Source organism: Amphiura filiformis, chromosome 16 (genome assembly GCF_039555335.1).
Source record: "Amphiura filiformis chromosome 16, Afil_fr2py, whole genome shotgun sequence".
Classification (NCBI taxonomy): domain Eukaryota; kingdom Metazoa; phylum Echinodermata; class Ophiuroidea; order Amphilepidida; family Amphiuridae; genus Amphiura; species Amphiura filiformis.
In genome coordinates, this window is record NC_092643.1 from 14624103 (window position 1) to 14637385 (window position 13283).

General features: G+C 36.9%; 1 protein-coding gene across 1 annotated transcript in view; it reads right to left on the reverse strand.

Moving 5' to 3' along the window:
• LOC140135609 (E3 ubiquitin-protein ligase MARCHF6-like) overlaps window positions 1-7632 on the reverse strand; it is a 31557-nt gene extending 23925 nt beyond the window's left edge. Inside the window, 6 exon segments of the mRNA XM_072157157.1 lie at window positions 979-1051; window positions 1797-1940; window positions 2855-2928; window positions 5425-5453; window positions 5455-5522; window positions 7599-7632. Of these exon segments, the coding sequence (XP_072013258.1) occupies window positions 979-1051; window positions 1797-1940; window positions 2855-2928; window positions 5425-5453; window positions 5455-5522; window positions 7599-7617 (407 nt within the window). The 5' untranslated portion in view covers window positions 7618-7632.
• Window positions 7633-13283: the final 5651 nt, after the last annotated feature.

Genomic DNA, 13283 nt, shown 5'->3' on the forward strand with positions numbered 1-13283 from the left:
TTAAACAGAATGTAACAAGGCAATTAAAACCCTGATTGAGGTTTGAAATAAAAAATACATTTGCAAATTATCTGGGGATCTAAAATTTTGTAGGCAAAATTTTATTTCTCTGAAATTTGATAAGATTACTGAAACTTGCATCCCAAATAAAATGGAAGAAGTGTGCCAACGAGTTGACATACGCTCGTACAATGTTTTAACGAACAAGGATGATTTATGATGATCAGTTCCAGTCAAGAAACCATACCATAAAAGAGATTAGACAACTCCACCATGTTTGTGTTTTGCTTATGGAGGGGAAAATCGGATTTGGCCATTTGGAGCAACAAAACAGTCTTATTTTAACAGATTTATGTCAAATATACTCTATCCTATGAAAAAGGTTTCTTTTGTTAAAGTTATGAAAATTTATCAATTCCCGGCGACCATTATTTTTGTGTGTGTGTGTGTGTGAAGATCGGAACATTTATCATTTTCCGGTGACAATTTTGCTCGTAAATTGCTATGTAATTTCCATCAATTTACAAACAAAACTTGGTGATCTTAGCAAATTCAATCATTAAGTCATCATTGTTAATTCTTAATCTACTGTAAAATCAAGTGTGTTTGTCAATATTGATAAAAACCAAGCTAAGAATGATGATAGTTTCGACATGGTTTCATTGTTTACATGTTTTATTTGATGTAGTCGGCCCGGAAAGTCTGCGTCATTCTTTGACGCACAGGTTTTACTGAAACAAACTTTTGTGCGTCAGAAGGTTCAGAAACGCGTCTATGACGCAGGTTAGTGCGACCCTTGTTATGCACAGAGCAATTCTGAATCAGAACTATTTGGGTGTAATCTCTTGCCTTACACATACACCTTTTCATGATGTAATCTTCCAAGTAATGTTCAAAAAGCTTTGAATGATAGAGCAACACAACTTTTGATCTATTTTATGAAAAATTACATAATTATTCAATCAATTTTGTACTCACAGTGAGAATACATCGAAAGGCAAAGCTAGGAGAGGAACGAGTGAAGCTTGAAACAAACAGCGATAGATACGACCTGTTGAGAAAGATGACACATAATAAGAATCAGTAAGTATAATAAAATTTTTAGTAGTTGACACCAAAAAATTACATATAATTAAAACTATATTGGAGGTCAGAAATTATGTAAAAACTTGAAATCACTTTCACACCCAAAATTCACAAATCAACAACTCAACATGTGTAAGGTATGTTTAACCCACTGGGCAGTACTGGTCATCTAACAGCATTTCTGATTGGCTGATAACTTGAAAATTTCATTTCAATTGCCAATTATGACTAGCCTTTAAACTATTTATTGTCAAACTTGCATTTGCATATGATCTTATGACCCTCCTTGATTGGTTTAAAATTGGACACAATATTCATTTTGGCCAATTGGTAGGTAGTTCTCATGGGGTTAAGAATGAATGATGCAGACAATATATCATACAAAGAAACAATGTATATTGAAACAGACATAAAACTTGCTTTTACAAACCACTCACTGACTGCGCAGTGCGCATGGATCTTGATGGACTTGGGGATAATCTAACTGGCGGCAAATGCGGCAGTGCAACTGACGATCATGAGACAGGGCAAAAACTCTGCCTTGCACATAAACAATTTCAGCAACATTTGTATGGATGAAAATAACAAAATATTTTTTCCTTTACACTGCTGGTTTCTATGGGACAGGAAAGAGTCAAATGATGTAGAACAAATCTTCAAGAATCACTCACAAATCACAGGTTTGGCAAATCTGACAGAACTGTACTTACACGCAGTGATAGGTACTATTCCCAGCCAAGCAAAAGTGACTAGTGAATAATGCAGCCAACATTTGATAGCTGTGCCCATGTTTTTGATCAACCCTCTGGCTATCTCTGTTACAGGCAGCCGGGACGGCATGTCCGGAGAATAAACTGTTGAGAAACAAAGACAATGAAATATAATTAATGTTTCCAATTAAATTGGGATATTTTGATATGTCATTCAGACATATGCAAGATCAATATTTGCATGTCTGTCCTGTTGTAAAGACTCAGTCTGGGACAAACCCAAATATGTGACACAATCTGCTCCATGAAGGCCAAAGGAGGCATTTTTGAAAATTGAGTTACAATAATTATTACCTTGTACAAACATTAGGCCATCATATACTAAAAACACCAAAGGTCTAGCATACTAGATTTTAAAGTTATGAAGTGTTGTGATGTCTATTTTGTTATGTATTTTCTTATTTTTTACTCCATATTTTTGCCTTTATCTCAATTTCAAATTTGCTGCCTTTTGCCTTTATGGACCAGAATGTGTCACATACGTAAAATTGATGTAAAATTGTATACTGTAAAACGTCGTCTATATATGCATATAAAGTGCTTCTGATGAAAGCTAAATTAATCCAGGCAACATTATGGAATTTGATTTAAATGACAGTTATTTTGTATCATAGTTAAAAATACATCCTTCATCTGAATACAATTCTTTCGTATTTATCTAATAATTGTGTTGTAAATCAAACATTCGATAAACCTCTTAGGACCTGTACCTACATTATTATGTTTTGATGAATCCAAATGTGTGAAAATATTGGATCCAACACATAATACCGGTAATGATAAAATTGGATGCTTTATGCCCAATATTTATTGGTCTCGCTATGAGTTTAATATTGGACTCGGCTATGTCTTGTTAATTACATTATACTCATAGCTCGACCAACAAACATGAGCTTAATTGATATCATACTTGGCTGGGGATAATTTGCCCAGCTTTTTGCAGCTTTTCCACATTTTGCTCATATAAATATGGAGAACATAGAGAAACAATAACTTACTTGGTGTGAAGGCAAAGCGGTGCATACATAATTCACAGTACTCTTTCTTACTGTGTTTTAACCATTGGACCAAACTGAAAGGAAAATGAAAACAACAAGTTATGGAATACATTGTACATGTACATGTAGCCCTTAAAGGTCCGTAACCCGATCGACAGCATCATCCCCGATTTTTTCATTGTTGATGAGGTTTTGGTATCACATAATAGATACTATTTTTCTCATTACTATCCTGAAATTTAACGCTCCAAGTCGATGTATTTCCGGAGAAATCATGAATCACAGCGGTTTTTACAGGTATACCAGTTTGTAAATAATGGTAAATACTTTGGATTTCTGGGAGGAATTATGAGCGAAATATCAGTCACCGCAACAGCTACTTTGGTTTCAGCGTCATACACATTCTGTGAAAAAGCGAACCACATTAACTGCTGAGGAGAGGCGTGCGCCCGTATATAGTTATGAAAACGGCAATAGTAAGCGTGGTGTGTGCTAAATAGCTCAATTGACTAGCGCGTTTGTTTTTTACCGAGAGGTACCGGTTCAAAACCCGGTCTCGGAAGGTTTTTTTTTCCTCTCCATTTTACCCAAACTTTTTTTATATTCATTTGAAATGTACATATTGCAAGGCGAAATATATTTTGTTTCCTTTTTTTTTTTTATTTTACGAAAAAAAAACCATTTTCCGTTCAATACGGGCCGGGCATTGTACAGCATGTCAGCATACTCATTGCCTGCCCAGAATGCAATTCACGTATACCAAGGTATTGGATTGCAAATTTGGCTATTTATTCACATTTACGCTGAAAATGCTCTCGTTTTTTCACAAAGCAGCATAAAGGAGGCGATATTTGATATTATTATGTAATTTTAAAGACAATCCATATCCAAAACCAATAGGGTTACCCCCCTTTAATTGAAAACAAAAATGTTTCATTTATTATTCTAATTGAATTATGAATATAGGTTTCAGAGAGAGCTTTGGTTCAATGCCAATTATTTACCCCCTGTGATTTAATTTGTGATGTGGCCCATCATGGAACAGTAGGCAGGGACGCATGTTGGTCTACGACAACAATAAATGGGCGGGCATACAAAGGGCAGTACACTGTGCTACAAAATGCTGTATGCTTACAACAGACCTGGACGTTCCACAGATTATTTGAACTACTAAAAAGTATAAATTGAAATACTCAAGTAAAGGGTCAGTTGAATGCAATTAAGTTGTGAGAAGTAATTCGAAGGTAGTTTTTTAAGGTGTCATACACAGATTTGATCGAAAATGATACAGAATGTGTTTCATTTCATTTCATTTTTATTTAGGAATCAAACCAAGGATAAAAAAACACAGAAAAGAATACATTTAAAAGCACACTTATTTACACTGTGGTCCTTGATGAGCCTAAGACTTAATGGTACAAGAATAAAGAAATATTTGGATTGCACTTTACATTACACACATCAAGGTGGTACCACACCCCCTGACAAATCCTGTGACTAGTTCCGCACTCCTCCCAAAGAACAACCACACACTGGCAACAAAATCCATGCACACTACAGGGTCAGGGAACCCAATTACCCCACCGAAACCCCAGCGACTCAAGACAAGCGGCCCATTTCATATGTCACAAAAATGAGGTACATTCTAGCGGTACCTCCCTTCCTAAAACAAACAATGCACCGCCCGTCCCAAGCCACAGAAAATTCCAGCGCAGCAACTGGACTCCCCGCCCCCACAACACACACAATTCCTCCCACCCACGCGTCACCAATCCCCGAGAAAAATGCAAAAATAGTCACAAATTCATCAAGGGGTGTAGTACCACCCTAAATTTAAACTGTTCAGCAAGAATAAAACATAAAATTATAAATACTGTTACCATAACCTACACATTTTGAAAACAAAAATAAAATAATATTTAAAACACACAATATATTAATGTTGAAAAAACATCATGTGTAGATAGTGATGGCTGATTAGCCATACAAACCACCTTAAGGGATCTAGAATGAGCGTAAATGGTGTTGCGACAGTATTTTTGTGGGACATGAGAGCACCTCAGGCGTGTCAATTGCATTCTGAATACTGAAGCATGTCTTTCTGATATCAAATAATTTTCATTTTTTGAAATTCACGATATAATACAAATTTTATGACAAATTATTAAAATTTGATATTTTTCAAATTTTTGATTTTATAAATCTAATGATATATTCTTAAAGTGTATGTAGCTGGGAGGAAAAACCGACGATCAATTGGTCAAAATTTTCAATTGATCGTCGGCTTTTCATCCCACCTAAAGTATAAATCATCAGATTTATAAAGTTTACTTCAAGTACTGTTAAATATCAAAAATATCAATTTTAATGATTTGCCATAAAATGTGTATTACATTGCAATTTCAATCAAAATTATTTGATATCATCAGGACATTCTTCGTATTCCGAATGCAATTCGATATGTCTGATGCGCTCTAATGTCCCACAATAAATACTGTCCAAACGTTCATACCCCTTCCCAATTTTATTCATGACCTTATTACATCAAAGCATCAGTGTAGAAATCTTACCATTCTTGATGAATGTATCTTATACTCCCCTGTGCAGATACAAGGGTGGAATAGAGGCCTGTCTGAGCTCCCCTCAGACCGACAAACCCGACAAATGTCTGAAAATAAAGAAGACAATTTAACATTCATCCATTAGTACTGTACTTGGTGGCACATAGGGGTGTAAATTAACAGTTATTTGTCTAGCCATTTAACGGACCACAATCCGGTCAGTTAACCGTGTAAACGTATGTAAAAAAAAATCTTTAAAAAAAAATAAAACAAATTTAAAATTTTTTTTTCAAGTTTTTGGCGACTTTGGAGAACCACTGGACCTACTGTATTGTCTGTAATAAACACTCCCCCTCTGATAAACGCCCCCTCCAATTTTTCAACGAAAAATTGACAAAAATGCAAACATTTCCAAATTCTAATTATGGTAGAGTTTCACCAGATTATTTAGGGGTTCATTCATATATTTTCATGACTAAACAGTTGTTTATGCCCGAGGCCGAGGGACCGCTTGCAGCCCGAGGGCATAAACAACAAGTCATGAAAGATGAATGAACCCCGTTCATACATACCAGAACATTTTGTGATTCTTATTTCATCAAAATAATAACAAAAAATTGCAAGTAACATTATTAAAAAACATGATTTTCCTTCATTTTTCCTACCCGGCGATCTCACATCCGGGACAGCGGGCATAAAAGCTGTTTATGCCCGGCTCTCGACCAATCACGTGCTCTGTTATATAGCGTGTGTGTATGAATGCTTGATGATGCACTTATTTGTTGTATTTACCACAAAAATATCATTAACCATGCTGTTCTGTGGGTGCCGCCATTATTAGGTACCGGTACCGTACTTGTAAATACCTCCTTTCTACAGAGGCACCATCGGGAAATTTAACCCGATTTTGAATTTTTTGTTCACTTTTTTTCAATTCATTTCCAATAAAAACACCCCTTTTGGAAAAATGCAACACTTTTGGGGCGTTTTTTTTTTTTACGTTAAACGCGTTAGTGATTTTCCTAAACGGATAGTGCATCCATATTCCCAAAATTTCAGTTGATTCCGATTTTGTGTTTGCAAGTTATGCATGTGTGTATGTGTATTACACTACTCCATGGGCCACTGTTGTAATAAATTCAAATTTGACGATATTTTTGCTAAACGAATTAATCTCCAAGAAATTTGGCACAAAACATATGGAGCGATTGCGAATAGGGTGCAACTCTACTAGTCTTATTACAAGACTGCCCTAGCCAGATATTTCCAGTGGCAGTGCCAGTTGTATAAAAATCTCAACTTTTGTTTGCGAAAAGTGAGGGGATGAGGCTGTGGATTACAAAATGATGCACCATTCCTGGGGCTGGGGGTCGTATAGTAGCACATCATGATCATTATGATATTGATTACAACTTACAAGTGACTGACAAATGAAAAACGGCTGCATGCATGCATGTAAATTGAACTTTCATTCCCCCTGAAAGGTCCCCCATCAAAAAAGTGGTGGGACTGTAAGACTAGTCCGCAAATTGTGTGTCTATCAGACTAAAAATGCCAACCAATCACGCCTTGGTTTTGCCCTGACGTCATACACAAACTATAATCAAATTATGTATTTCTTGGCCAAACCCCATGGAACACTGTGAACGCTAGTGGCTCCGCGATAAACACATGCGCACATACATGACATGATAGCGTGGTACAGAAGAAAATATGTGCATGCGTCTTTACACTGCGTACTACGCTGTGTACACAACATGGACGCAATGCACATGACGTTCCAGTTTGGGCGGACGCCAATCTGCAATCTTCTTCTTCTCCTTCTCGATCACTGACGGGGTTTCCCGGGACTCAAGCCAGGCAATGTAATGTTTATTTCTCAAATTTTTTTAGGATTTCAAGTTCATGTATAATATTGTATCATGGTATCACTATCATCAATCATCATGATCATGTGTGTATAATTTAAGCTCTTTATAATATTTCTACGTGTTTTGATTTCATTTGTTGGAGAGGCATAATTTATGGTCAATTTTAACCCGAGATTTTACCTGTCCTCCGTCAAGAAGTAATCTCAAATACAAATCATAACAATGCCCATCTCTTTATTACATGTTTTAAATGAATAAGAAACAAAGACAAATTGTAAATTCGTTTTATTTACAACAGAAATGTACACTTACCGTCATTATTATCGTCCATCTTGATCTTGCGATGTTTGGGGAAATGTCATATGACCTCATCTCTCTGTGACCTCAAATCTCACCTCCAGAAGACGGAGTTAGGTGTAATGATACTTTATCGTGGTGGTCAATGTGCAATAATAGAGATGGTACAGAGATGGCAGAATTAGTCGTTTACACAGTCCTTGTTTGCGACTCATGGAGCTGCAAAATAATTAGGGACTGGTCAATCTTATTACTTGAGGTCTGGTAAAAATGTTTGTCAAAGTTTGACATAGGCCGTAAATAGCCAAAAATAGATGTGAATTGGGATATTTTTCAACTGTCATGACTGTAGGCCTATTACCACTTCATTAATCATGTAATGCTAATAAAGCATTTTCAATATAAAATGTCAAAATTTAATTAAAACATTTTTCTCAGTGGAATTTCCAAAGGGTCAGTAGGCCTAGTAGACCTAGGGGCCCTACTTTGCTAGGCCCTATAGGCTTTTGCTTATTAGGTTATTTTTTCAAACCTGATTTTCATTGCCTATTTAGGCCTACAGAGACGTAGTTTAAGCATGATGGGGGTGGGGTGGGGTGGGGGTGCACCAGGCCTGATGGGGGGGGGGGGTGCCCTTTTAGCAATCAAGTTTTCCTATGGGATTTTCTAAAATTGATTGGGGGCATGTGCCCCATGCCTATGATGCTAGCCTACGCCACTAGGCCACTAAATGTTTACATGTGTAGGCTACACCTATTAAAATGTAATCAGCAATTTGTAGGCCTAATGTTTGTTTAGAGCAATTTTGATAAATAGGCCTAGGCCCCATAAAACTGGAATAGGTGGCCTAGACCTATTTTCTGGAGCGATTATAAAACTCGGCTATTTTGTACAGATATGCAGAGTTTCATAATCATGCAGAGTATGGTGTTGACACTGTCTGCTCCTGGTGTTCGGTCCAGAAGCACCCCCCCCCCAAGAAAAAAAAAGCAAATAAATACACCTCACTATACCGATATCGACTCAACTCCTGCTCATCTGAAATCTGAAAAACAAAAACAAAACAGTAGGCCCCCTACCATGCAGGCCCGATTTATTTTTGTATTTTGCCAATTTTGAACTGTTTCCCTTGTTTTTAAATTCACAATTCGAGTTTCCTTACATTGGCCTAAATATACAAAAGTAACATATTTGTGCATTGTTATTTTCGCTGTAGCAGCTTGGAACGCGAAATTAAATGTAGAGCAAATTTCCACTTCTACAGTAATTATGTACACCCCGTGGTGAATTATTATTCATAATCAGTCAGAATTAATAGGTAAATTTTCACGGGAAAATTTTCTGGACATGTGACACCCATGGGCGCAGACATATTAGCATTTTGGAATGTGACCCCGAGCACAGCGGGTGTTCTTCCAATGTATTTGAATAGGAAGAATTCCTCCTTTGATGCAAAATAAGTTACTTGTCACAAATTAATAATGTTATGGTAAGAGTTTCCGTAGATAAATATTTTTTTCCGTAGATAGATATTTTTGAAATTACATTTTGATGATATTGTGAAAAAATTAAGATAACATAATATTCAATAAATTTGCAATGCACAAATTTCTATCAAAATTGCGCGTCAAAAATACTATTCCATTCAAAATTACTAAGACTTGAATAGCGAGGTCACCGCCGGGGGTCAGAGATCAGGCTCGAGGTTACACTCACATTGATACACATTGGTCACGTGTCCAGAAAATTTTCGCGTGAAAATTTACCTATTAATGTTGACTGATAATGGGGGCAAAGATTTTTGGCAGGCAAAAAGATGTGGGGGGGGGGCAATCATTTTTGGCAGGTCGAAAGGCCAAAAAATGCGAAAATTACTGTGAGCCTGTCAAATATTGTCACCAAAGTCACAAAAACAGACTCAATGCTGACTTCATCATCAATCCACACCATAGTGATTTGCAAAACTTATAAACTGTCACAATGATGTGGACCATGGTAACATTTTGGAGTTTGGGCACACATACATTTAGGAGGGCCTGTAGATATGAGCCCTTGGAAGATTTTATTTTGACAACTAATTTATAACGACGATGATCCAGTAGCGTAGCGTCATAGGGGCACGTGCCCCCCCCCATTCGATTGTAAAATTTAGAAAATCCCATAGGAAAGTTGCCGAAAAATGGCCTGTGCCCCCTCAATCAGACCCAGTGCCCCCCAATCATGGTTGGTGTCCCCCAATATGATGACCCACGCTACGCCACTGTGGAAGATTTTACTTATTTTGACCACTGATTTATAGCGACGATGATCACTTTGAAAATGATAACATGACAGTGGCTACATTTGATTTATTTTTACATCGTACAACACAATTCACATTATGTGATGTCGTATATCAAAAGGAGACACTTTTGGGCCGCATCGTAAATGGAGAAATAGCCAAAAATCTGCTTGGGGTGATGTTTTCACAATAATAATAATAATAATGACGACGATTTGGGGTTGTTGCAAATTTGTGATGTTAATAATTATTGAATTAAACATAAAACTGGTCAACTGGACTCACATTTGAGAGGCTACAGTATTGCACCTAATCCAAGGTGCATCTTCAGGCCGTCTGATGATGATGTTAATAATGTTTAAAATATTGTCTGATAGTTTCAGACCTGAAGATAACGGCCATCTTGTATTTTTTCAGACATTTTTAAAGGTCTCAACATTGTCAATTATAAATTTAAAGGGCAATATTTAAATTTCCAATTGTATAATATAATAACTAACAAATTCAATATCTTTGCTTAGGAATGTCCGATTTCATTGGGGAAAATGACATTGTGGAGCAAAATATCTCTACATTTAAGGTATGTAAAACACTCAAAATTGATAACCTGCCCAAAAGTGTCTATATGACATGTCACATATAGTAAACAATCAAGAATCTCAAAGAAGGAATACCACACTGAAAGATTACATATTAATAATGCTATGGCAACATGATTTTATTTGCAATTCATTATAGAACCAGTATAATTAGATTCATAATATATTTCTATTGTATCAAATATCACATTATTTTGTACAATACAGAATACACAGAATACAGAGTAACCTATAATTAGGGCTGTTGGCGAGTGGATTTTACATTGTCAAAAACCTTCAAATCTCAAGATCCATCGTCGACAAGTTGTCGACAAAGCAATCGAAGACCATGTTATGCATTGTTTATTTATATACATCAAAATATTACCATATAGCCCATATAAATAAGACTGAAGACTGATACAGTTATATCATGGCAAATAATCTCTTGAGGAATAGCTTTTGTTGACAATTAGTCCATATTGGTCAATCAGGAAAATTGCTTTGTCGACAATATTGTCAACAACAGCCTTGTCGGCATCAGTCCTATAAATAATGTGCTCTGGGTTCATCCGAAATGCAGTCAAGTGTGAAGGTCTGTGCAGAGCAAAACATAAACTGATATTTTTCTTTAGGGGTACTGAAAATTCAGATTCCACATAATTACAATGGTCATCCTTGCCAAAAGACAGACACTTTCCCCACACTCCACCCCTTTTATTGGTTGGTCTCAGTGGCAGCACCCAAAATATTTTTTCGGGGCATGGGGGAGGGGCAAAGTGAAGGGGGAGGGGGTATTTAACACATTTTGCACAAAATGACACAAAAAGTGGAATTTTTTATAATTTATTGTGTTTTAATGAGGTGGCAACTGGGGGGGGGGGGGGAAGAGTTCTGACAAGGGGCCTTTCCCCACCCCATGCCCATTGTGGTGCCACCACTGGTTGGTCCAGATTTCTTCTAGTAACTTGTGGATACCATCCACACCGTCTGATTTCGAGTTAGAATTAGGGTAAGTGCTAGGATGAAGAGGGGATATTCTTAATTTATTCTCATGTTCACATGTTCAGATTGGCTTTTACGAAAGTCATACAGGCTATATCAAAATGATTGTTACACAACACTTTAAAAAAATTATATACAAGACTGCCTCATCAAAATGCAACACAAGATCTATGTATGTAGATAATAATATGGTACAATTACCGAATAGTGTGCAACTTGCTAGACTTGAGTCCAGTCCTCGTTAACGGAGTTTAGGGTTAGGGTATAGGGTTGGGGTAGGGCAGTCTTGTAATAAGACTAGTAGAGTTGCACCCTATTCGGCAATCGCTCCAATAATATTATGACAAGTCACACCATAAATCTGGTCATTTCAAGAGGATCCAATGTTACATTTAGAAGAAGCAGGTGTTTCAATAAAAACCACACCAATGAATAATAATCATTTTGATACAGGATTCTATCACGTAACCCATCTTGTAGATGCTGCCACATCTGTAGTGGTGTAGCCAGGGGGGGGGGGGTGGCAAAGAGGGGCAGCTGCCACTGTTAGAAGTCTTGCCCCCCCCCCCTTGCTCTCCTGTGGGATGCTGGCCTTTTTTGTGCTTTTTAGCCCATTTTTCGTCAAAGTTTGCCCCTTGAAAGTTGCCTTACCCCTTTGCCCACCCTCTGAAAAGGTGCTAGCTACGCCACTGCACATCTGGAGTTTCCAACAATAACGGTTCAAACTCTTACATTTTAAATGCGGAGCACATCCGTACACAATCAACTGACTGTTGAGGTATTTGTGTCACAAAATGAGGGGTGTTATATTCCTCGCTTTGGCTCAAAGACACTATTTCTTCAACTGTGGAGCTCCGCCTTGCGATACGGCTCCACAGTTGGTATGTGTATAATATACACACCTTCACAGTTTGAATGTGGTTGCAAACGTAAAAATCTCAAACTAACTAAAATTTTGACAATTATACCTTACATCTAATTGGGCACACAGAACCAAGTCTCTACATTTAACTTTGGTCCAATCTCTACATAAACTACATACTGGTGTATATCATTTAATTTTTAAGCACATTGTGGTATTATCTCATTATCTGTAATACTGTACTGGCTGTAAATTATGATAAATTAAGATTGTGAATGTATAATTCTGAATACAATTATAATTAATACTTGCTAAAAATTTTGGAGCATCATGATTCATGGCTATGTTGCAAACACGGGCATTGCCATTGGGTGTATTGGATCTGCCCCAGTAATGGGCTTCCATACACCCCCTATAGAAGACACTGATGACTTTAATCTTCCACACAGAGGGTGTGAATTTCAAACGGGGTTACTGGAATGGGTGACTCCATTTGAAATATTCACCCACTGTGGGTGATTAAGCTCACTGTCTTCCATGGTGTATGGATTTCATCTGGAATCAGGGAGGTAAATAAGGATAATTTACTGGGTGGGCAATTTAATTTATTTTTGCCCTCAAATAATGGAAAATAATTTACTGGGTGGGCAGATATAATTAATGGCATCAAGGCGTTTGGATTTTTGGAAATATAGACCTGTTTTTGCATACAATTTGGCTTTGATGTAAAAAGTGGACATTACACTCTCCCCTAAATGCATCTTCTGCCAATCTTTAGCATATTCATGTAGCAACTTTCAAGAAAAATTGTATACCATATTATATTTCACTTTGGGTATTTAGAAATCTTATACTAATTGTCACTCACCATTTACTCCTACATAGGAAAAAAGCAGTAAAATTAGATGGTAATTATTATATGGTGCCCAATTTCTTGTGGGTAAAATAATTTACTGGGTGGGCACTTTGTGGCA